This window comes from Rattus rattus, chromosome 9 (genome assembly GCF_011064425.1).
Source record: "Rattus rattus isolate New Zealand chromosome 9, Rrattus_CSIRO_v1, whole genome shotgun sequence".
Taxonomy (NCBI): domain Eukaryota; kingdom Metazoa; phylum Chordata; class Mammalia; order Rodentia; family Muridae; genus Rattus; species Rattus rattus.
The window spans coordinates 90176733-90203159 of NC_046162.1; the positions used below are offsets into that span (position 1 = coordinate 90176733).

At 41.1% G+C, this 26427-nt stretch overlaps 1 protein-coding gene across 4 annotated transcripts in view; it reads right to left on the reverse strand.

Moving 5' to 3' along the window:
* Rhot1 (ras homolog family member T1) overlaps nt 1-26427 on the reverse strand; it is a 67630-nt gene that overhangs the window by 26331 nt on the left and 14872 nt on the right. For all 4 annotated transcript variants that reach the window (XM_032911698.1, XM_032911696.1, XM_032911697.1 and 1 more), the window contains exons 2-11: nt 26333-26391; nt 22045-22126; nt 20407-20450; nt 19895-19948; nt 18972-19024; nt 12436-12544; nt 11900-12001; nt 3618-3716; nt 3048-3156; nt 2244-2364 (exon numbers count right to left, since the gene is read on the reverse strand). In XM_032911698.1, coding sequence (XP_032767589.1) covers nt 2244-2364; nt 3048-3156; nt 3618-3716; nt 11900-12001; nt 12436-12544; nt 18972-19024; nt 19895-19948; nt 20407-20450; nt 22045-22126; nt 26333-26391 — 832 coding nt within the window. The remainder of the gene's footprint in view (nt 1-2243; nt 2365-3047; nt 3157-3617; nt 3717-11899; nt 12002-12435; nt 12545-18971; nt 19025-19894; nt 19949-20406; nt 20451-22044; nt 22127-26332; nt 26392-26427) is intronic.

Consider the following 26427-nt stretch of genomic DNA (forward strand, 5'->3'; position numbering starts at 1 on the left):
GATCCTGGATTCTGAATCCTGACTCAGCCTCCCAAGTGCTGGGATGACAGGAGTATACACCATCAAGCCTGACTAATTTTTATTTTTAGATATTCAAGCTAGTTCATGTCAACTTGACACAATAAACTCCTATAGAGGAGAGAGCTTCAATTGGAAAAATGCCTCTAGAAGATTGGGTAACTCTAGTTTTACCTTACAACGATGGTCTATAGAACATTAGAAACTCTTTCTTACAGCACATTATGTTGGTATACACTAGTAACCTCTGTCTACTCAGTCTCTTATACTTGTTTCCCCGTGATCAAATATTTAAGCAACTCCCTCTGAGTAAGGACATTTGTTTGCCTCCCACGTCTGCCTGTTTCACTAAGCACAGTGTCTTCAAGTTCCATTCACCTTGCGACAAATAACAAGATGCCATTCATCTTTTGGGGACTAGAGATGACTCAACAGTTAAGAACGCTGGCTGTTCTTATGTGACCTGGGTCCAGTTCCCAGCACCTGCATGGCTGAACACACCTATTACTCCAGTTTCAAGGGTCAAATACTCTCCTTTATCCTCCATGGGAACCAGCACTCTTGTGATGCACATGCATACATGCAAACATTTACGCACATAAAAAAACTTTAAAAAATTCTATCCTTTTTCATGTCTGAATAAATAAATATTCCATTAAGGAATTTCTATTTATACATCACTTTAATTTTTATTTATTTATTATTAAGTGTGTGTACGTTGGGAGTGAGGGCACATGTAGTAGAGGTCAGAAGACAGGTCAGTTCTACCCTTTCAATTTTATGTGGATTCTGAGATTTGAACTCAGGTAACCAGAACCTTCATTTGCGGAGCTACCTAGCTCAGTGTACTGTGGCTCTTCTGAGCAGCGCTCCAGGAACAATGAGTGCAGGTGTGTCTCCTGTGATTCCATGTCTGTGGCTTATGGCATCAGCAGTAGGAATGCCGGGTCCTACGTGTTTCTGAGACCCTCCACACTGTTTCCACAAGGGATGAGCTCCTCGGTGTTACTTCACACTGCGTCAGAAGTCTCACTCCTCTGCACCCTTCACTGTTTGCTTGCTTGTTTCTGGATTTGTTATACTTAATGGTTCCCTAATTCTAAGGAAACATATTCAAGTGGGAAGTCAATCACAAAGGGCATTTTCAGGACAAGATGAGTGTGTGTGTGTGTGTGTGTGTGTGTGTGTGTGTGTGTGTGTGTGTGTGTGTGTGTGTGTAGTGGGGGGATGCATGTGAATGTAGGTACCTGTAGAGGAACTGGAGTTTTTTTTTTTTGGTTCTTCTTTTCGGAGCTGGGGACCGAACCCAGGGCCTTGCGCTTCCTAGGCAAGCGCTCTACCACTGAGCTAAATCCCCAACCCCGGAACTGGAGTTTTTAACCCCTGAGCCACCTCTCCAGTCTTCAGAAGCAACTTCTTGAAAGAGTAGTAAGTAGGGGCTAAAGATGCTCTCTAGATAAGAGCACTGACTGCTCTTACAAAGGCTCCTGGTTTGAGTCCCAACATCCACATGGTGGCTCACAACCATCTGCTGTAATTACACTTCCAGAGGATCCAATACCCCTTCTAACACCTCTATGGGCACCAGACATAAACACGGTAGTGCACAGAAATGCAGGCAGGCAAAAAATCCATACAAATAAAAAAAATTAAAGTAGTAATTGGAACTGAAGAGATAACTCAGTGGGTTCAACACCCCCCTCCCTCAGCAACTATATAAGAAGTGGGATGTAATAACAGAAGAAACTGTAACCCTGGGCTTGGGCTTGGGCTTGGAGAGATGGCTCAGAGGTTAAGAGCATTGACTGCTCTTCCAGAGGTCCTGAGTTCAAATCCCATCAACCACATGGTGGCTCACAACCATCTGTAATGGGATCTGATGCCCTCTTCTGATGTGTCTGAAGACAGCACAGAGTACTCATATATATAAAATAATTTTTAAAAAGGAATTTTCTGGCCTGGCAGGGGTGGCACATACCTTTAATCCCAGCACTTGGTTAGACAGAGGCAGGCGAGTCCTAGGCCAGCCTGATCTACAGAGTGAGTTCCAAGTCAGCCAGAGCTATGCTAAATAAAGGGAACCAGAAAGTTCTCTATTCTAAAATGTTCAGAGTTCCAAAGTTGAAAAACTACCTATAATTCTAAATTAGTCACAAGACACTTAAAAGTATGCATGTAGTAAAATTTAATATCAGGTGAAATAAATAGAAAGTTGAGGCACATACAGGGGGAATAAGTACTCGGGCGTCAGATCCAGATCATCATCATAACCAAATCGTCGAAGCACAGTCCAAGTGGTCTCATGCCTCCCCCTCTGGATAAAAAGTGTATGTAAAAAGAGAAAACCTGAAATAAAGTAAATCAGTAAATACAGTTGATGTGAACACTGCAACTGGGCCAGGGAGACAAGCAATGACGGGAGCTAGGGTTGTGAGAACAAAACAGTCTCCAGTTGTCTAAAAAGGACTCACTTCAGACTCATTTTCTATTAACACCCAACTCAGCAAGAACAAGCAATGAACAAAGGGACAAAGTTACACCCCAAGGAACACACTGACAGCCAGAGCTACAAGATGAAAAGTGAGAATCATGTTCACGTCTCCGGCTTACTTCTATAATAAAAAAGTCTAGGCTCTCAGTTCATGTTTTTATGACACCATGACCCAGTGATATACTCAACAAGGAACACTAAAACTGGCAAACCTGACTAACATATGCCATCCCTCAAAGTAATCTTTGCCAAGATTGCTTATGAGTACTAAGATGTTGGCTACATGTGTCTCGTTCCCTCATACAGACTGTACCCGATCTGGCCGACCTCCCTTCCTCTACTTCACACTTAAAGATAGTAATCTTTTACCAATGCTAACATTTCCTTAATGTATAAATAATTCTATTTGATAATATTAAGGCTGAAGGGGTGGGGGGTGGGCTAGAAATACACCTGAGTGCAGGGTGCTTGCTCTGCATGAGTAAGGACCTGGGTTCCAAGCAGCTGGGGAAGGAAGTGATGAAAACACCAGCCCTACCTCTGAGTGTCAGCCCACTGTCAGCCACACCGTCACTTAAGTGCTTTCTAACCACATTCTTGACATCTTCCAGAGCTTGGGGAGCTAAAGGAGTGTTGAAACAAATTCTCTAGCAAAAACATAAAGTAAAATACATTTAAAAACAAACCAGAATATAAGTCCACAAAGAATATAAAACTGTAATAATCTACAAAATCAAAGACATAAGAAACAAATCAAAGCAGAAGAAACAAGTCCGTGCTGCCTCTATTCCTATTATTTAAGGGAAATGTGTTATACTCAAAGGAAGGCGCCGGCGGCACTCCCAGTTCTGCTTAGAAACACAGAGATCTTTGTGTGGTCACATAATACAAACCCCAGAAAGCAAAGTGATTTAGAGTTCACCATTCTTCATACACCCACTGAATACCATGGCATCAAATTATCAAACTCTCCGTTCCTAGGAACAAGAGCCTTTCACATCTTGAGATTCACTAGTTGGATGTGATAGCTTTACAGATAAGGGAGCAGGTTCTTGGTGGCTATTGTTGATTAAGCTGATAATTCTTTATCTGAAGCAAAACCAGCTACCTGAAAGAAGTTGAGCTCAGCATCATTCAGAGTGCCATCATTATCTTGGTCAGATATTTTAAATATACGAGTGAGGGCTTTTATACAAGCTGGTTTCATCTATAAGACAAGGAGAAATCAAACAAAGTATTTTTTTAAAATACAATTTTCACAAACACTGTGAAGAAAACTTCTGGTAGCTTTTACTTTACACCAAAACCTGGTAAGACGGAAAAACGAACTAAAGCAAAGCCACTTATTTACACTTCGTTTAGTACAGAGGACTGAACCTGCAAGCTGTTAGTCAGAACACCATGACTACGCCACCAACTCAGCCCTCTAACCTCTGTTTGCATCTTGTGTGCGCCATGCCATGGTGCTTACATGTGGAAGTCAGAGACAACTCTGGCTGTCAGGCCTCATCTTTAGGCTTATTTAAGACAGGGTCTAGAGCCTGCTTATGGGGATTCTGCTGTCTTTGCTTTCCATCTTGACAGAGGATAGGATTATAGACACAGGCCTTTGCACGCAGCCTCACGTGAGGTCTGAGGGTATGAACTCAGACCCTCACTCGGGTGTGGCAGACACTTTACCCCCGGCAACCTTCTCTTACTTTACATTTTGAGCCAGAGTCTGTCTTACTAAGCCCAAGCTTAGTATCCCAAGTAACTGGGACTGGACACCTGCCCTAGCAGGGCCAGCAAGGTCCATGACTTCTATTATAATCTCATTCTCTTGCATTCTCTCTTTCTCCTTCTCTCCCACCTTCCTGCCATTCCTGCCCCTGCATGGCCAGCAAAGCCAAAACTTTTTATATATTTGCCTGACCCCCTTTCCCGAGAAATATAGTTCAGCCTGGTCTCAAACTTTGAATTATCTTGCCTCAGCCTCCTGAGTACTGGGATTACAGGCACATACCTGAATCAGTCCATCAGTCCTGGCTCTGTGTCTGCTGTGTGTGTGTGTGTGTGTGTGTGTGTGTGTGTGTGTGTGTGTGCGCGCGCGCGCGCACGCGTGCATATACATACATGTGCTGGGCATCAAATCCAGGGGTTTCCTACTAAGCAAGCACTGAGTTATAATCTTAGCTCAAAAAATTCAATTCTTTGATTTATTCCATGCATATATTAAAGTTCGGTATAAATGAAATTATTCACAAATAAGTTACAAAAAAAATCACTTGTGACTTTTACTAACTTGCTATTATAAGATTATTTACATTTTGAAAGTGACTCTTGTTTTTTGAGATTGGTAAAATATATAAGTAATGGTGACAGAAATGTATTTTGGCAACCTTCTTAATTATCTTAGGATATATAAAGGACAAAATATCTGACTACCTAAGAATAAGGGTCATGTGGCTACTGAGACAGCTCAGTCAGTACTTTCGGCAGAAGCATGAGGACCTGAGTTTAGATCCATGGAAGCTACATATAACATCCAGGTACAAAGACCCATGCCTGTAAACACAGTGCTAGAGACAGGGGGATCCCTAGGCATGCTGGCCAATCAGTCTTAAAGAAACAGCAAGCTGTTTACTGAGAGAGCCTGTCTCAAAAAGTATGATGGAAGAGCAACTGAGGAAGACACACTGACATTAATCTCTGGTCACACTATCTTGCGGCGTGTTACCTGCCTTGTGTGCACACACACACACACACACACACACACACACACACACACACAGTGACAGAGAGAGAAACAGAGACAGAGACAGAGACAGACAATAGACACAGAGCCAGGGCTGATGGTGTGTGCCTGTAATCCCAGTACTCAGGAGGCTGAGGCAAGATAATTCAAAGTTTGAGACCAGGCTGAACTAGGAAACTACACAAAGATCCACAGGCTTCTACAAGGTAATCATTGCCAGTAATACTTTAAAGAAGAAGGAAGGGAGAGAGGGAGGGAGGGAGGGAGACAAGACAAGACTTCTGGAGACTGGTAATGTAGCACAGTGGTAGAATGCTTGGGTAGCATGCCTGAAGCTATGGGTTCAATCACCAACACTGTGTAGGGAAAAGAAATAACACAAAGATATTCACTCACTCATTCATTCATTCATTCATTCATTCAAGACAGGATTCTTCTATGTCTCCCTGGCTGTCCTGGAATCTGCTATGTAGACCAGGCTGGCTTTGAACTCAGAGATCTACCTGCATCTGCCTCCCAAGAGCTGGGATAAAGGAGCATACCATCGCACATGGCAGAAAGATTTTTGAAGTTTATTTAAACTTGAAAATAGGCTCATTCATATCACACACACACACACACACACACACACACACACACACACACACACACATATATGGAGGGGGGAGAAAATTATTTTAAAGGAATTATTTTATTATTTTTAATTGTATGTCTGTCTGCCTGTAGGTTTATGCACATGGTATGGGTGCTGGATCCCCGGAACAGTTACTGGCAACTGTGAGACACTATAAGTAGGCACTGGGAACTGAACTCTGGTCCTACAGGAGCAGTGCATGCTCTTAACCTCTTAGTTATCTCTCCAGCCTCCAAAAGAAAAATTCTTAACAAACAAAAAAAATTTAAAAATTAAAAAAATTTAAGGGGCTGGAGAGATGGCTCAGTGGTTAAGAGAACCTGACTACTCTTCCAGAGGCCCCGAGTTCAATTCCCAGCAACCACATGGTGGCTCACAACCATCTGTAATGGGATCTGATGCCCTCTTCAGGTGTGTCTGAAGACAGCTACAGTGTACTTATATATAATAAATGAATAAATCTTAAAAAAAAAAAAAAAAGATGCTGGGTCCTCTTTATAAAAAAAAAATTAAAGGAAATACTTTTCTTTCAATAGTCTTAATTTTTGTTTTGTTTTAAATGATCTCTCTGGGAGAGCTAAATGATACACTGAGACAGTTTTAATAAGATTAGAAACAAATGAGAAAAATAAGTCAACTGGAGAGTATTGGCTAAAGCTTCTTTTGTGAGGCTATTAAATGGACTATAAAGATTACATTGTTGGGCTGGAGAGGTGGCTCAGTGGTTAAGAGCACTGACTACTCTTCCAGAGGACCTGAGTTCAATTCCCAGCAACCACATGGTGGCTTACAACCATCTGTAATGAGATCTGATGCCCTCTTCTGGTGTGTTTGAAGACAGCTACAGTGTACTCACATACATAAAATAAATAAATCTTTAAAAAAGGAAAAGAGATTACATTGTTATATTTTGTTGTCCTTCTGTGAAAGAATGAGGTTCTGAGTTCAATCCCAGCAGGTGGGTAAAGGCCTGGCACTGGGACTGGAGCCTATAATTCTAGTGCTGGGAAGACAGAGGCAGGAGAGCCTCGGAAATCACTGGCTAGCCAGTGTAGCCGAAATGGCACGCTTCAGGTTTAGTGAGAGACTCTGCTTCAAAAACTAAGGTGGGGGTTGGGGATTTAGCTCAGTGGTAGAGCGCTTGCCTAGGAAGCGCAAGGCCCTGGGTTCAGTCCCCAGCTCCGAAAAAAAGAAAAAAAAAAAAAAAACTAAGGTGGAACACAGTTGAGGAAAACACCCAATGTCCACCCCTGCCTCAAGATATATGTGCATACACATATACACATAACACTATACCTGACATTCAGACATACACACACACACACACACACACACACACACACACACACACACACAGTCATTTAATAATCTAAATATTTCCAAAAATAGCAGTAGTTAGAATGACAGATGAAACAGAATTTCCATCTGTGGCTACTAAGTAAGACCTTGCCCTATCCCCCAAGGAAAAAAACCCCTATTAAGATAACACCTTAGAGCGGTTGGGGATTTAGCTCAGTGGTAGAGCGCTTGCCTAGCAAGCGCAAGGCCCTGGGTTTGGTCCCCAGCTCCGAAAAAAAAGAAAAGAAAAAAAGAAAGATAACACCTTAGAGCACTTAAGTTTCCTAACAATTTCTGACTTGGATGAAAAACACATCATTACTTATATTTCATCAGATTACTATTATTTTTGTTTTATTTATTTGGTTAGTTGATTTTTGTTGTTTGTTTTTCAAGACAGGGTTTCTCTGCATAGCCCTGGTTGTCCTGGAACTTCCTCTGTAGACAACCTGCCTCTGTCTCCAGAGTACTGGGATTAAAGTCATGGGCATGGTACTATTACTACACTTTAAGGCAAGCTCTCAAAACTCAGGAATTCAAGGTCATAAAATTCTAGTGTAAGCTTAGACTGAAAGCCTGTACACATAAAAAACAATATATAAAAGTTGAAATTGTATGCTGTTTTATTAATTACTTAGACACACCTAAGACCTGAGTAGCAGATGGTGTGATGTCCAGGCTTTACTAAGGGACTAGGGGGAGGGCAGTGCAGATCATCAGATTAGCACAACTAATAATAGGCCTAGGAGCAGAGCAACCATGAAAGAAAGAGTTCAGAAGACACGAGGGAAGACAATGCAACACTGGGGTAAAGACCTCAGAGGCAAATCCCTACAACTGAAAAGCATTTTCTGAATTTCCTAGGCGGATAAAATATAGCACCTAGCTGGACTGGGACAAAAATGCATTTCTAACCAGCTAACTTTGGTGAGATAAATCTAGGAAACACTAGATTAAGGATAAGTTTGAAAAACTAACAGAATCATAAACCAGGAATAACATCCCCTCTTAAAAGAGCTTGGGTTTTTTGTTTTGTTTTATACATATCTACACTGCCAAATACTGATACAAAACATGTATGGTTTTTGGTTTGCTTCTTTTTTTTTCTCTTTCATTCACTCATTCTTTCATTCGTTTGTTCTTTCTTTTTCTTTTTTTCTTTTTTTTTTTTTTTTTTTGACAGGGCCTGTCTCTGTTAGTCCTTTCTGTCCTAGAACTTACTCTGTAGACCAAGCTGGTCTCAAAGTCAGATCCTTCTGTCTCTGCCTTAAAGTCCTGGGATTTAAAGTATGTGCCTCCATACCTGGTTGGCTGAGCATTATGTTGTGGTTTTTATTGTTATTACTATCTTTATTTCTTTATTGGTGGAGGGGACATGACTGTGCACATGCGTGGAGGTCAGAGGACAAGCCTTAAAAGTTGGTTCTCTCCTTTCACCATGTATGTCCCAGGGAGTGAACGCAAGTGAAGGCTTAGTGGCAAGGGCCTTTACACAGTGAGAAATCTCACCAGCCCCACAAATGTGATTTTAGTTAGGAAAATCCATCCCTTGGGCAGCATCTATAGAGAGGTGTTAGACTCCACCCATGGCATCTGCCTTTTGAGGATGTGACTGCACTGCAGACTCAACAGCTCTAGTCAGAGGTTAAGAGAAAATTAACTACAGTGTTAGATGGACTGGGAGATTCTGAAATTCTCTTGGGATTGCATCAAAGCTTAAAAAGCAATGTGGGGACTGTAGCTTTGCTACTGAAATCTCCTTGCTGCTTGTCTTGTACTGGGATGGGGTGTGGCATTTGGGAACTGTCACAGCACACTGTACAGTCACTGGTGCACTAGGCAGCAGTGAGGCCAGACAGAACTAAACAGCACTGCTCAAACTGCCGATGGCCGCCATAGACATAAACAAAGATGGCTGGTACACAATCTGAATGTATTATGGTTTTTATATATCACAAAACACGATTCCTTTGATTTTCTTCAAAAATAAAAAACACACGAAATATATTTATAGCTCAAAGATTGTACAAAATTAAGAATTGGCCAAGTTTGGCTAATGGGTCTCAATTTAATAACTACTGTGTGCCTATGTGCCTGTGTGCCTGTATATGTGTATGAGTGTGTGGTTGCGTGTGTGTATGTGTGTGTGTGTGTGCATTCGTATCTGTCTATCTGTCTGTCTGCCTGTCTACAGGCCACATATGTGTGGAGGCCTGAAAAGGACAAACAATGTGGGCACTAGGAACCAAACTAAGGACTTCTGGAAAACAGAAATGCTCTTCAAATTTTTTTTTTTTTTTTTTTTGGTTCTTTTTTTCGGAGCTGGGGACCGAACCCAGGGCCTTCTTCCTAGGCAAGCGCCTACCACTGAGCTAAATAACCCCAAATTTTATTTCTTAAAAATAACACCTTAGGCTGGGTATTTGGTGCACATCTTCAATCCCAGCACTTTGTGGCCAGTCTGGTCTACAAATTTGAGTTCTAGGACAGGCAGAACTACATGTCTCAAAAAACAAAGGAAAAAAAAAAACCCTCAGGGTTGGAAAATTAGCTCAGCGGTTAAGAGCACGCGCTGTTTTTGCAGAGCACCCAGGTTTGATTTCCAGCACCCACACAGTAGCTCACAACCATCTGCTCCTCTAATTACAAAGGCTCTGAGATCCTCTCCTTACCTTCTCCAGCTCTAGGTATACACATGTACACATACACATATGCAGGCAAAATATTCACACACATAAATAGTAAGTGTACAGGCTACAGTCCTCAGAAAGGAAGGGCCTCAACTGAGACGGTCCAAGATCCAGGTGAAGGAGCTGTCTTAATTACTGACTAGTGAGGAACGGCTTGGTCCATTATGGGTAGTACCATCCCTTGGCTCGATCCTAGATCCTAGGTTCTATAAGAAAGCAGGCTGAACAATTTAAAGCAAGATAGCAAGCAGCACCCTCCATGGCCTCTGCATCAGCTCCTGCCTCCAGGTTCCTGCCCCTGTGTGAGTTCCAGTCCTGATTTCCTTTAGTGATGAACAGCAATGTGCAAGTGTAAACTGAATAACCCCTTTCCTCCCCAACTTGTTTTTTGTTTTGGTGTTTTATTGCAGCAACAGAAACCCTAACTAAGTAAATCTAAAAATTAAAAATCAAACCAAGGGGTTGGGGATTTAGCTCAGCGGTAGAGCACTTGCCAATCGAGCGCAAGGCCCTGGTTTCGGTCCCCAGCTCCGGAAAAAAAAAAAAAAAAAATCAAACCAAACAAAGCAAAAGACTCGGGCTGGGTGGTGGCGGCATAAGCCATTAATCCCAGCACTCTGGAGACAGAGGTGGCGAATTTTGAGTTTGAGGCCAGCCTAGTCTACTAAGTGAGTTCTAGGACAGCCAGGGATGCCTAAAGACAGAAATTCAGTCTCAAATAAACCAAAAAGAAAAAAGCTTGCATGTGAACAATCTAACATTACAGCCAGCAGCCAGCCAGCAGTAATGAGAGTGGTTACTTTAATGATGAAATTTAATTTAACTAGAAGAAATGAAATACTAATATATACTACAGCATGAGCGAACTTTGAACACATGGAGCTGGTGAAAGAAGAGAAAAATAAAAGCTACTCATTGATGATTCTACTGACAGGAGTGTCCAGAACAAAATATACCAGCAGCTGCCAGGAGCAAAGAGGTCAGGGTGTTTGCTAATGGCTACAGGGTCTCTCCGGGGGATGAAAGGCACTGGAGTTAAGAGGTGCATAACCTTCAAAATACACACACACACTCACTCACACACACACACACACACACACACACACACACACACACACACACACACGTGCATGGGGTGGGGGTGCGGAGGAAGAAAGCCAATAAGATAAAAGATTTCTTGAAGAAACTAAACACATTTTCCTTTGTAGATAGTACAATCTACGTAGATAAGATCTCCACAGATGTAATATCTTTTTTTTTTTTTTTTTTTTTTTTTTTTTTCCGAGCTGGGGACCAACCCAGGGCCTTAAGCCCTAGGCAAGCGCTCTACCACTGAGCTAAATCCCCAACCCCAGATGTAATATCTTAATCAGACATATAATCACTTAATTAAATGTCTGTTACACACCTAAAAAATCAGTTTTAAGTTTATAGCAAAATTCTGTTAAATTCTGGGTACTTCTCAATAGAATTATTATACTTCTTAGCTATGAAAGAGTATATTTGACTTGCATCCCATGTACCCACAGCAAAAGACACGTAGCACGTAGCACACTGGCTTACTAAGCACAAGGCCCCGAGATCAATTACTGACAGAATACGAAGCAACAACAACACAAAAACAAAACTGCTACCCTCATTTCTGTTGGCAAGATGGATTAGTGAGTAAAAAAACTTAGAATCAAGCCTGCCAGTGTGGGTGGGGCCCAAACAGTGGAAAGAGAGAACTGACAAGTTCACATATTTTACAGCTGTAACGTACGTACACCTTAAACAAAGTCTAGGTTGTTTTCTTAGTCTGCAGGGTCTGTGCGTCAGTGACACTACAATGTCAGTGTCTCACTGAGCTGGAACAAACAATTTAGCAACTTAATGAGCAACACAACCACATTTCAGCAACCTCATTTTTATAAAATGCTAAACATTACTAAAACCCACTTCCATACTAGAATTCCTGTATCATTCAGGCCCACAACACAGCCTAGGGTTACCTCTTTCTCCTCTGGGCAGTACAAAGGCCCTGTAGGATGAAGAACAGCTTTCTGTGCATAATAGAACAGCTCTGATATATTCTTTAGGTTTTTTGCTGAACACTAAAAAATAAAAAAAAATTTAATTAATTTTATGTTCTAAAATCAATTATGATAGCCAAAAACAATTTAAAAATGTTAGCATAGGATATTCCTCCTTTGGAACCTTTCCCACTCTCAGGAGTTTTCCTTGGTTATTTTATTTTTTTTGCTACAACTCAGCTTTAGTGGGGTGGGGGTGGGAAGGAAGAAAGCCAATATAAGGTAAGAGTAAGATTCCTTGAAGAAACTGAAAAACACATTTGCCTCTGTCGACAGTACCAAGATCTCCATAGAGTTTAAGAGGAAAAACTCTTAAGTTCTCTGTTTTATTTGATTTATATGACTTCACAACAAACAGAAAATTTATTCCATCCCCTATAATCTCCCCTCCCATTCAAAGTCTCCAATTACAGATCATCCCCCAACACATTTCCAAACTAAAGCACGAGCCATACCTCCACACAGGTTTCTATTTCTGTATATTGGTTCATAATTGGAAGGATGGTCTCCATACTACTATACTCCACCAGGTCAGATTTGTTCCCAACCAATATCAAAGGCAGCCTGAAATGAATAGAGCATTAATGCAATCAAGAAAACAAAAGAGTTAGATCTGTATTATAACTTACATCATTACCCATTCTATTTAAATTCCCATCAGAACTTTCCTAAAGTAAGGTCAAGCTTCGGCCCCCAGATAGTAGGTTCATTCAGTCAGTCAGCTCGGATTTAGAGAGAATATCTGTTTCAAGCCACACTCTTCTAAGTACTAAAGACCTTAAGAAAGAGTCCCTCAGGTGGAGAGACAGATCAGTGGTTAAGAGCACTAGCTGCTATTCCAGAGGACCTGAGTTCAACTCCCAGGGCCCACATGGCAGTTCAAACTGTAACTCTAGTTCTAGGACATCCAACACTCTCCCACAGACAAACACCAATGTATATAAATTTAAGAAGAGTGGTGGGGAGGGTGGAAAGATGGGTAAGAGCACTGGCTACACTTCCAGAGGACCTGGGTACAATTCTCAGCACCCACATGATAGTTCAAACTGTCTGTAACTCCAGTTCTAGAGGAATCTGACACTCTCAAACAGACATACATGCAGACAAAATACCAATGGACACAAGAATAAATAAATTATTAAAAATAAAATTTAAAGCTAGATGGTGGAAGCACATGCCTTTAATCCCAGCACTTTGAAGGCAGATGCAGGTGGATCTCTAAGTCTCTCTGATCTACAGAGGAAGTTTCAGGACAGCCAGGGCTACAGAGAGGAGCCCTGTCTCAAAAAACCAACTAAACAAACAAAAAATATCCCTCTCATTCTAAGAGTGAAAACTAGAAAATGCACAGCATGCCATGGAGGAACAGAACAGGGAGACACAAACAAATGAATGGGAGAGAGATGCTCATAAAACTTCTCTGCTGTGGGTGGCATTTGAGCCAAGCATTGAAGGGCAACATGGATCTGCCACATGGAGAGCAGAGAGAACTGGCTGGGAAGAGAGAGCATGGCCACCGTGGTGGGCTCAGAGAACAGGAAGGTACGGAAGAATGGATGGACAAGGAGAAGGTAGAGATGGGTCAGACTGAGAAAGAAAGGCCAGACCTACGAGGGCTTCTAAGCTGTGATAAGGAATGTAGGCTTCATCATTAGTATAAACAAGAAGCTAATGAAGAGTTACAAGTAAGGCAAGGTCTGATCTAACCATTGCCTTTATTATTACTATTTTTAATGTATCTGATACCATTGAACTCAAAAGTTAAATTTTTGTTTTGTTTTAGTTTCTCACATGTATGAGTGCTTTGCCTGCACATATGTATGTGCACCACGTGCATGTCTGGCACCCAAAGAAGTTAGAAGGAGGTATTGGATCCCAAGAACTAGAATTACAGAGAGTTGTCAGCCATCATGTGTATGCTCTAACTCAAACCTGGATCTACTGGAAGAGCAGCCATTGCTCTGAACTGCGTAACTATCATCCTAGCACTGATCAATACTTTTAAACATCATCTGCTATTCAGAGATATATAGTGAAGTATTTACAATCTGATATATCTATTTGCTTTAAAATGGTCCTGACGGGACAAATAGACAAGACTGGTCCTGAATTAACTGTTGAAGCTGGGTGACAGATCCAATGCACTATTCTCTCTCTGTTTTATGGGTGCATTCTTTCACTGAGAAACAGTCTTAGAACACACTCCAGAAATAGAGGTGAACTCTGTGAGTTCAAGGCCAACCTAGTCTACAGATAAAGTTCCAGGACAGCCAAGACAGGGAAACCCTATCAAAAAAAAAAAAAAAAAAAACAAAACAAAAAGAAAAATAGAAAAAGCCTTAACCCTTAACTGTCACAAATATGGTAAATGTTCCCAAGACTACCAGACTCTGCAAGAAATGTAGTAAGTATTAGTCTCCCAAAATGACATGGTACAAGAAGGTGAAAAAAACCTTTGCATGCCCAGGGAAAGGAGCATTATGATAGGAAGTGGACTGGCCATGGTGGGCAGACTAAGCCTATTTTACACACACACACACACACACACACACACACATACACACACACACACAGAGGATACAAAGATTATGCTGAGGCTAGAGCCTGACTGCAGATTTAAGAGGATGTGGGAGGCAATGAGAAGAGAAAGAGCCAAGTGATCCAGTTCTAAGATGATTTTAGGGTTTGTGTGTATGTGTGTGTTTGTTTTTCAAGGTAGGATTTCTCTGTGTATCCCAGAATATCCTGGGACAAAAAAGAGAAAAAGAAAATAGTAAAAGAAATAAAAAGGCTTTTTAAAATCTTTCTGTACTACATTTCTGTGTCTGTTTCTCTGTCTCTCTCTGTCTCTCTTTCTGTCTCTGTCTGTCTGTCTCTGTCTCTCTGTCTGTCTCTGTCTGTCTGTGTCTGTCTGTCTGTCTGTCTGTCTGTCTGTCTGTCTCTCTCTCTCTCTCTCTCTCTCTCTCTCTCTCTCTCTCTGTGTGTGTGTGTGTGGGGTGTATGTGTGTGTTCAGAGGACAACGTTTAAGAGTCAGTTCTTTTTTCCATGTGGATTCTGGGGATCATTATGCCATCAGAATTGCTGGCAAGTGCCTTTAGCAATAGAACTACCTCATTGGCCTAGAAACTTTTTAAAAATATGATAGCTTAGGGGCTACAGCAATGGTTCAATGGTTAAAAGCACTTGTTCTTGTAGAGGATCTGATTCATTTCCTAGCATTTACATGGCAATTCACAACTGTCTCTGCCTCCAGTTCTAGGAGATCTGACACCCTCTTCTGACCTGTGGGGGCTCTGCACATATACATATGCAGTAAACAAATAAGAGAGCAAAACACATTCTCAGAGACAGAGCAGATAGAAAAGTTAAAGATCTTGTTTTAAGTAAGTGAAATCTGAGCGGCCTACGGGAAATCTAAATGGGTTATCAAAGACACAGAGTGGTGGAGACTGTTACATGTGAGTCCTAAAGGACATCTTGGAACAAAACAAATCACTTTACTAGACTCCAAACTCCCAACACAAACTCCCGCAGCATTTACTTTAACAGCTTTACCTCGGTATGATTTATATTGCTTATGTTGCCCAAGAGCAGACTCCTAACAAGATTAGGAAGAATTAGAAAACACAGTAGTTTATTTAAAACAAAACAAAACCAAAATGAAACAAAACCATTTCTAAGCAGAAGTCGAAGTTTATCAGTTCTAAAGTGCCAGGCTAAAATGAAAGCATCTAGTGCTTTTGAAACTCTCTGGCTATGTGATACTGATATAAGAAGAGTCCTAAGGAAGAAGAGGTATGTGCCAAAAATAATCCACAGATGAGGTTTGGGAAAGAAGTTACTGGAGGGTTGGGAATTTAGCTCAGTGGTAGAGCGCTTGCCTAGCAAGCGCAAGGCACTGGGTTCGGTCCCCAGCTCCGAAAAAAAAAAAAGAAAAAAAAAAAAGTACAGCAACTTGGGAAAAATCAATGTTCAGGAAACTAAGTGTGCATATGTGCTTCAAGAAAGGAAAATGCAAAAGTTAAGAACAAGCCCATCCATCACCACACCACACATGTTACAGCCTCAAGTGCAGAAAAACATTTCCACACAGCTATAAAGGTCACCAAGCAGGGTGCAGTGGTGTACACCTTTCATCCTAGCTACCTGGAGGTAGGAGCAGGAAGATTACAATTTTAAGAACAGCCTGGGAAAATATAGTGAGATTTTGTGCTCTAAAATAAAATTTAAGTAAATAAATAAGGTCCACAAAGTAGTCATAGTATTTTAGTGACAGCAAAGCCAAAGTTCTAAAAACATTGGCATAAATTGGTTCTTCAGAGATGCTGGCCAAAGTATGCTCTCCTCTCCAGAGAGGCCCTCCTAGAAACAGCCCCAGGAGAAAGCACCGAGAGCATGTAGCTGCTACGGCCTTTAAGGCTCCACTGTCTAACACAACATTCTATGATGATGACCTTGCTTGTTTTTTGAGACAGGGTCTTTCTAAATAATCCTGGATATCCTAGAACTCCCTACACCAGGCTGGCTGCAAACTCACAGAATCACCTGCTGAGGTCCAGAGCATGTGCCAATAGGTCCTGAAGTGAGGATGATCTTTAGTGTGCTGCTACCAGAACCACCTGCCACCGGTGCTTCTGAAATGTGGGTAAGTGGATCAGAGGAATGTATAGGCTTTTGTTATTTCATTTTAATTAATTTAAATCACCACAAATGACAAAAGGCTATAGCACTTAAGAGCTGAGTCATTCTCTTCTTTCCACTTTGTCACCACAAAGTCTAAGAAACAATGAAGAGTCACCACAGAGCTTCCAGGCCAAGTAAGTTAGTTTCCCTTCCACAAAAGAGTTAGACAGGGGCATCAGATTTCTAGAGAATAAAGAACAAAAATGCTAAAAAAATATCCTGAAAACTTGAGCAAAGGGCCAGATGTATATAATTAATACTTAAAACAAGATTTTCCTAACACTTAAAAAGATTTAATGGGGGCTGAACTGGAAGCTCAATGGTTAAGAGTGCCTGCTGCTCTTCCAGAGGACCTGTGCTTGGTTCCCAGCAACCACATGGCTCACCAACAATTACAGCTCCACTTACAGAGGACCTGATGCCTCCCTCAACCTCTGGCAGCATGCACACTAACATCAAACTTCTCACAGACACATAAACAAGGAAGAACAAATAAGTGAACCAGTTTTAAAAAGAAGACTGGAATGCTGGGAGTGTGTCATAAGCCTCTAACCCCAGCACTCGGGGGCAGACAGACATTTATGAGTTTGAGGTCAGCCTAGTCTCAAAGAACCCGTCTCAAAGAAAAGAAAAAGAAAGAGTGAAGATTGAAGGCTGGGCAAGAAGGCACCAGAGGCATACACCTTTAATCCAGCACTTGGGAGTTAGAGGCAGGTGGAGTTATGTGAGTTCCAAGCCAGCCAAGAATACATAGTGAGATCCTGTCACAAAATAAAAAGAAAGAAAGAAAGAAAGAGAGAGAGAGAGAGAGAGAGAGAGAGAGAGAGAGAGAGAGGGAGGGAGGGAGGAAGGAAGGGAGAGAGAGAGAGAATAATAAAAAAATTTTTGTCCAGCTAAATACTGGAAGGAAATACTTTCATATGACTTAAACTGAAAGCATTTATGCAGAGAACTATCACTCTACTTAGGAAATTACTGAGTGTGTTGTCTTGCATTTCCCCTTCTCATTGTATCTTCCAAAGAACTACACAGAGCCTCCTTGCATGAACTTCTAAATGGAGATTTACAGGGCATTCTAGAGAATTTATATACGAGCTATCTAATTCAATTCTCGCTGCAGCCATATGCATTCAGGATAGATATTTATTCCTATTACAGATGAGGAAACTAGAGAGTCAAATTAAGTCAGAGCCTTAAGTTCTTAAGTGGGCAAACCAGATCTGAAAGGTTGCTCAACATTTTCCAAGTCCTATGCTCTGTCTAGTGCACACAAAATGAGCAATCAACAATTCCACACCTCATTAAAGAAGCAACTCGAAAGGGGGCACACAATACAGGCAAAGATGGACTCCAAATAGATTCAGGCAGCAGTCAGCTATCTATCAGTAACCATTACAGCGTCAGAGCTATTTTCGGCTTTGCTCTCACATCTACTGTTTCTAATCACTCCTGCCCTCAAAAAAGTCTGTGGTCTATGGAGGTAGGTGAAGAGGGAGACTAATAAAGCCAATGTAGACATGGCTCAGCAGGAAGAGGCACGTTATCAGCAAGTCTCAGTTCCTTCCTGGAACCAAAACAACAAAACAAGACAACTAAACCTATTATTATTATTATTATTATTATTATTATTATTATTATTATTATTATTATTATTATTTTGGTTTGATTTTGGTTTTACAAGACAGAATTTTCTGTGTAGCCTGGCTGTCCTGAACTCACTTTGTAGACCAGGTTGGCCTCAAACTCACACAGCTCCACTACCTCTGAATAGATTTTAAGATTTTATGTGTATGAGTGTTTTCCCCGTATGTTTATCAATGTACCGCACTCATGCTGGTGTCTGAGGAGATAGTGAGCCCCATATGAATGGTGGGAATACAATCTGGGTCATTTTAAACCACAAGTGCGAAAAAACAAAAGGCTGGAGAGATGGCTCAGTGGTTAGGAGGTCCTCCAGAGGTCCTGAGTTCAATTCTCAGCAACCACACGGTGGCTCACAACCATCTACAATGGGATCCCATGCCCTCTTCTCATGTGTCTGAAGACAGTGACAGTGTATTCGTATAAATAAAAATAAATAATTCTTAAAAAAAAAAAAAAAAAAAGAAAAGGGACAACAAGTGTTCTTAACCACTCCAGCCCCAAATCCTGCAAGCTGCCCTCTAACATATGTACACACACACACACACACACACATGCATATGGGGCATGTTAATAACTGGTAGACCTAAGTAAAGACTTTACAATTGTGTTTGTTACTGTCTCTTAGATCTTTTCTGTACGTTTGAACAACAACAAAAAAAATACCTGCTGTCTTTGTCTGTTCTTTCATTTATGAGAGGAATCCATCGGCTTGTTACCTAAAATAAAATTAAATAGGAGTGAAGACATGATGCAGGTCTTCTTTAAAAAGCTGCAAATTTTTAATCCCAGCACTCAGGAGGCCGAGACAGAGGCCTGATACATATTGGTCTACATATCAAGTTCCAGACTAGCCAGGGCTACATAGTGAGATTCCTTCTTTAAAAAGAAAAAAAGAGAAAAGAAAAAAGGGGAAGGGTGAACAAAAAAAAAAAAAGAGAGAGAGAGAGAAAGAGCATACTGTTCTTTTAAAATTATTTTATGATTACGAGTGTTCTGTCTAAACATATGTCTAGACACTATGAGCATGCCTAGTGCCAAAGCCAGAAGAGGGCTTTAGATCCTTTAGAACTGAAATGGAGTCATGGATCAGAGCAGCCTCTGAGACGTCTCCTCTATTATTTTGTTCAGAGTCCTTAAAAGTCTCACTGGAGAACCAGCTTTGACCAGGTTTGCCCTATTAAGGGTACACAGGGGGCAGGTTTGCAAACCCAGGCTGAGCAGGGATCATGGGTTCCATCAGGCTGGGTACAGAGCAAGACCCTGCTGTAAACAAAGACGAAGCTGTGCAGGGGTGGCTCACACCTTAGTAGCAGCATTTGAGAAGCAGAGGCAAATGGATCTCTGTGAGTTCAAGGCCAGCGTGGTCTACAGAGCAAGTTCCAGGACAACCAAGGTTACGCCGTGAGACCCTGTCTAAAACAAACAAATAAACACGAACAAACCCCAAAACCTTGAGACAAGAGGTTTGCAGCCTGGTTTATATGACAAATCCAGACCAAGTTAAGGCACATAGTAAGAACATGCCTAAAAATAAGTAAGTAAATGGTAACACATTGAGTTTAAACAGAGAGAAAATGTAAATATACCTTATCAATAGAATGTTTGTTGTTAACAGCATAAACTATGCAGATGACATTAGCCTAGAAGAAAGAGTAAGAAATTAGTGGCACTTTGAAATAAAATATATACAACAGCATTTAATTATCAAATACTAAAATTTTTAAGCCAAAGGGGGAAATTCTTGAAAAAGAAAAACCTACCTAGAAGAAAAAAGTATCCCTAAAGAAGCAGAGCAAACGAGACGTACTCAAGTGCCAACTGAGAACTCCTGGAAGCAGGGATGGTGGCACGCACACTGAGCGCTCAACAAGTGGAAAGAGAGGGACAGACACACCTCAACCACACCAGGAACTCAAGGCCAAGACAAGGTCACTACCCAACTGGCCCTCAGAAAAAGCATATTCTTGGTAAAAGAACTAAAAAGATAAACTCATAGGATTACCACTGTTCACATGAGCGGACACGCGGACACACAGACACACAGATACACATGCACTGACACACACACATGCACACAAGATGTCCTTTTTACACATACCTGTGATATTTCTTGATGAAGTTGTTCATCACTCTGTTCTGCTTCTACAAATGACAAAAGCCAGTGTTTTGTATTTAAAGTCTTTCATAACTAATCGTCAAGCTATCAAAAAAAAATCTATGTAATTTCCACCTAACAAAATTGACACAGATGGTTCCCAGCAGTCCCACAGCGGCACAGAACTATCTATAACTCCAGGTTCAGGGGATCCTATACCCTATTCTGACCTCCATGGCTATGAGGCATGAACATAATACATTTATATACCTTCAGGCATACATACATACTCATAAAAATCAATAAATCTTCAAAGTGACGCAGTGAAGTTCCAGGCAGGATCCAAACTGAGGCTAGTGCACTGAAAGAAAGGCTGACCTATGATAAGGAAGCTGATTAGCAGGGAAGCTGACTCAAGAGGACGATTCCAGCACAGAAGCACAGTGGACTCGTGCCAAAAAGCTAGGCCAGAATCGGATCCAGAGTTGAAAAAAGGTCAGGCAAAGAGATCAACAACTCAAGAAAGGAGACAGAGTTTCAGAGCCAGAAGCCCAGACAAGAATTGTGACACAGAGTCCAAGACTACAGGGTCTGGACACTATCAGCACAGTAGGTAGGAGTAGTAACAAAAAGGCCCCGAGGCAAAGCTGGAGCTTGACAATGAAGAAAGCAAAACTCCCTTTCTGGACTGGTAAGATGCCTCAGTTGATAAGGGCTCTTGCTGCCATGCCTGAGTTCGATTCCCAGAACCCACATAGTGAAAGGAGAGACTGAAATCCAGCAAGGTGTCCTCTGACTTTCACACATACTGTAGCATACTCATACCCACACATATACTAAATAAATAAATAAATAAATCAGTAACATGTATAGTTTTACAATGATCAGAAATAATAAGTTGACCTCTGTGTTTATGTGGTGTATACGTGTGTACACAGCTGTGTGTTTGTTCACATGCATGTTCACCTGTGTGATAATGATGTTGGGAATCTTCCTCTATCGTCTCACTGTTTCCAGACTGGTCTTGTTGGTGAATCTGCAGATTACACACTGGCTCGACTGGCTGGCTAGTGAGCTCTGGGGTGTTCCTGGCTCTGGTCTGCCCAAGACTGCTGCTGTTACAGCCACAGTGCCCAGCCTTTCACTTGGGTACCAAGGATCTGCTCACAGGTTCAGCAAGTATTTTAATTACTGAGCAATCTCCTCAGCTCTCAAGCTGACCATTTTTAATTCATTTCTTTGTAACAAAGGTTGAGAAATTAAAGAGTTCAACAAATCATAATATACACATGTGTGTGATCTTGGAGCTCACTATCAGGCTAGGCAAACACTGTGTAAATGAGCTACATCCCCAGCCCTTCAACAAGTTCTAAAATTCAGAACTTTCTCACTCTTTTTTGGATATGTATGTCTGTTTGGTACATGCATGTTCCATGTGTCTGTGGTGGCCAGAGGCACAGGAGAACCCTGAGGCTGGAGTCACAGGAGGTGTGACCCTGACGTGGGTGCTGGGGAATGGACTCGGATCCTCTGCAAGAGGAGGACATGATCGTAAACATTTTTAAAAGCTCAGTGAGGTTTATTTCAGGGCTATTATATTAACCTCGGAGCCTCCTTCACCCACCAAAGGCTGCCCATTACCTGAATAATCAACAATGTGTGTTGGAACTCTTTCAGGGGTGACATCAGCTGGAATGGTGATTTCTTCTGCCCGAGGAGGAACCTTTATTTGACAACAAATATAAAAAAAGAATAAATGCAGTGAAATTATCCATCACACTTACTAATAACAATGCAGATTTATCTTTTTCAGGCCCTAGAAGCTTAGAGCTATCTTTGTAGGTATTCACTGCATTTTAAAATACTTTGAGATGCTTTATTATATAAACAAAACTACAATAAAAACATTTTTTAAGGCCAGCAGGATGGATCAGTAGGTACAGATGCTTACTAAGTCTGACCACCTGCATTTGACTCCCCAAACCCTCACAGTGGAAGGAGAGAACCTACTTCCCCCAGTCGTCCTCTTGCCTCCAAATGTGTACTGTGGTATATATGCACTTAAAGAAATAAATAGCGGGGGTTGGGGATTTAGCTCAGTGGTAGAGCGCTTGCCTAGGAAGCGCAAGGCCCTGGGCTCGGTCCCCAGCTCCGGAAAAAAAAAAAAAAAAAAAAGAAATAGGGATAAAGAACCCTGAAACCCCCAGCTTTTAAAACCCCAAAAGATTTTGTTTAGTTTACCTGCTCCCAAAAAAAAAAAAAAAAAAAAAAAAAAAAAAAAAAAAGAAATAAAAAATGCAACAAAAGGGTAGATAAATAAATAAATAAATAAGACAAAACAAAAAATGCAATAAAAAGGCAAATAAATCAAAGACAAAACAAAAATGCAATAAAAATTTTTAACAATAAAATAAAAATCAAAGGGAAAAATAAGTTTTCAGCTAGGGTAGAAGTCAATGGCAGAGCAAATGTCTGACTAGGTAAAAAGGAAAAAACTCTACCTCTGTAGTCAGTCAGAGGCCACACTAAGGGTATCTCAAGTTTTTCACAAACTTAAAACGATTCAATTTGATATTGAAATAATAGATTTTTTTCTAATACATGGTTCTCATTCTACTTTGTTAATAATTTAAGATACTTTACAAATAAGTAGCTACATTAATCTAAGGCAATCTTGATGGAGAACTTGTCTAGTACATGCAGGCTCTGGGCTTAATCCTCAGCCTTGCAAAACCCACAAAAAACACAAAACAAAATGACAACCTTTCTCCCCTTCTCCTCTCCCTCTCCCCCCTCCCTCTCTGCTCTCTCTCTTTACCTGCTCTCACTCGCTCTCTCCTTCCCTCCCCCTCCCTCCCTCCCTCCTCCTTTCTCTCTATTATCTCCCTCTCTTTCCTCTTGTGTCCTCCATCAGCCTCTTCCCCACTTCCTCTCTCTGTCCTTCTCTGTCTCCCTTTCTCTGCCTCTATCTCCCTTCTCCAGGTTCCTTTTATATTTGAAAAAAAAAAAAACAACCTTCAAGGTAACCAATTCACACTAATTTTGTCTAGGCTAGATGAAAACTGTTTGGCTCCATAAGCCTTGTGTTTAATAATTCCACGTTTCAGAAAGACTGCATATTTTTAACAAAACTGTCGTGTGGAGCCTCATTCCTTTCTTTTTAATTAATTTATTTTTATGTGTATGGGTTTTGCTTGCATGCATATCTATGAACCACATGAACATCTGGTACCACAAGAGGCCAGAAAAAGGTCCTGGATCCCCTGGCACTGAAGTAACAGACAGCTGTGAGCTACCATCTGGGTGCTGGGAGTCAAACCCAGGTCCTGTGGAAGAGCTGCCAGTCCTCTTAACTGCTGAGCCTTCTCTTCAATCCCAAATGTATGACTTTTAATTATGGAGGAAAAAAACTATATCCACACTCAAGAGGAATACCCTAAAACAACTCTAACTTCAGTTAAACATTTAACATTTATTTATTCCTTCTGACAGGATCTCACTGCGCAGTTCTAGCTGGATTGGAACTCACTATAATGCTTTAAATTTATTTTCTTAGGCGCATGGGGATCATAGCACACAAGTGGAGTTCAGTGTGGAGTCACTGGGAATTAAAATCAAGTTGTCAGTCTTGGCAACAGGTACATTTTCTTTTCTTTTTTTTTTTTTTTTTTTTCAGAGCTGGGGACTGAACTCAGGGCCTTGTGCTTGCTAGGCAAGCGCTCTACCACTGAGCTAAATCCCCAACCCCCAGGTACATTTTCTTATTCAGCCATCTTGTTAGCTCTTCAGTTAAACTTGTGCAGAGAACTGTAGGTATTATTCCCTAATTTTCAATTAATATTAATGTGCCACAATTTATTCCACTTTTCAAATTAAGGAATTATTATTAGATTCTTCTTTAATGCAAAGCTTAAAAGCAGCAGCCATGGAATTGTGAATGCTGAAACTGCTACCCCGGGGAGGGAGGCTCCGCAGTGGACTGAAGCTCCTGCTCGATATGCACAAGACCCTGCATTCAATCCCAGCTACCAAAATCCAGAGCAACAAAGACTCTGCCATGTGGCACATCAAATTCCTAGCTCGGCAATAACACTATAAGATTATTTCTTTCTAAATAAGAGTAAAGAAAGGATTAATGCAAACTCTGACATTAATTTTATTTTTACTTGTGTGTGCACACACGTGTACTTACATGCCACGTGTATGTATGTTGGGGGGCAGATATCCACACATGCCAGAGAGTGTGGATAGCCAGGAGCTAAAGTTACAGGCAGCTACGAATCACCTAACAGGTGCTGGGACCTGACCATGGGTTCTCCAGAAGTACAGCAAGTGCTTTTAAATACTGAGTTATCTCTCCAGCCTCAAACTCTGACATTAATAATATTTTGGGGAAAAAACAAACAGCAAACCAGGCTTGTAACCTCAGTATCTGGGACACAGAGTAAAAGACTCAGAAAGTTCAAGAGTAGCCATGGCTATATAGAAAGTTTGAGGCCAGCCTGTACTATACAGACTGGGTCCCCAGAAATAAATAGAACAAACCAACAACAACAAAATCCAAAATGTGGTTATGCTGCTGCACTGATGCCGTTCTCTACCCCATACCCTAACGCTATAGGAGGGTTTAGCTGGCATCCCTCACACTGGAATTTCCAAAACTGAGGTAAGTGTAGCCCAGTACAATGGTGCATACATGTAATCCCAGCACCAAGGAAGGGGAGGCAGGAGGATGAAGAGTTTAAAGTCATCCTGAACTACATAGTAAGTTTGAGGCTAGCCTGGGGTACGAGACCCTGTCTCAAAACAGCAATAATAATAGTAATAAGAGCAAAACTCAAACCACTGGTTTCTGGTAGCATTTCATTATTACTAATTTAATGTCATACACAATAATTTTTTGGATAAAATAGAATGAATTCATATCTAATTTATAAAATGAAGTCTGTAGGTAATATTAGTTGCATCAGAACTCTAGTCTGGGGCTGGAGAGATGGCTCAGTGGTTAAGAGCACTGACTGCTCTTCCAGAGGTCCTGAGTTCAATTCCCAGCACCCACATGGTGGCTCACAACTACCTGGTGGGTCGGAAGACAGCAACGGTGTACTCATATACATAAAATAAATAAATCTTTTTTAAAAAAAAGAACTCTAGTCTGACAACACCTGAGAGTGGACAGCACCAGGCAGAGGGTAAGCGGTACCCAGACCAGACGGTAATCTGGTTTCAATTCATACAACTCTCTGCATTGTTCATGTCTGATAAACATTTCACCTCTAAGAACAGACTATACAAATGATATGATCTCCAGATCCTCTTTCCTACCACTTGAAAATTGAGACAACTAAGACCCAGAGATGACAAATGGCAAGGTCGCTGGCTAATGAGATGGCTCAGTGACTTGCCAAGCAGACTGACAACCTGAGGGGGACCTTCAGGCCTCATTTGGAAGGAGAAAACTGTGACTCACACAGCTGTCCTGTGATCTCCGCACTGTGGTATGGCGCACGTGTATATGCATGCAAACATACTCGTTTAATGTAAAAAGACATTTTTTTTAAAGATTTATTTTATTTATTCCATGTAAGTACACTGTTGCTGTCTTCAGACACACCTGAAGGGGACATCAGATCCCATTATGGATGGTTGTGAGCCACCATGTGGTTGCTGGGATTTGAACTCAGGACCTCTGGAAGAACAGCCAGTGTTCTTGACCGCTGAGCCATCTCTCCAGCCCGTAAAAAGAAATTTTAATGGTAAGCACAAAATGAGAAGAACTTAGGCTGTTTCATAAGGTGATGTCCTCTGTAAACTAATGAGCTTTTTAAAAGTCTTAACTGTTGAAGAAACACATGAAGGTGGAATCACTATCAGTTTAACTTATTTTTTATTAAAAATAAAAATTACAACAAAGAAATTACATGTTTACCTCTTCCGGAAATTCTTCACTGACCAGAGACATAATCAGTGATGTCTTCCCAACTCTAGCTGTTAAAAGAAAAATCATTACTTAATAAAACAATT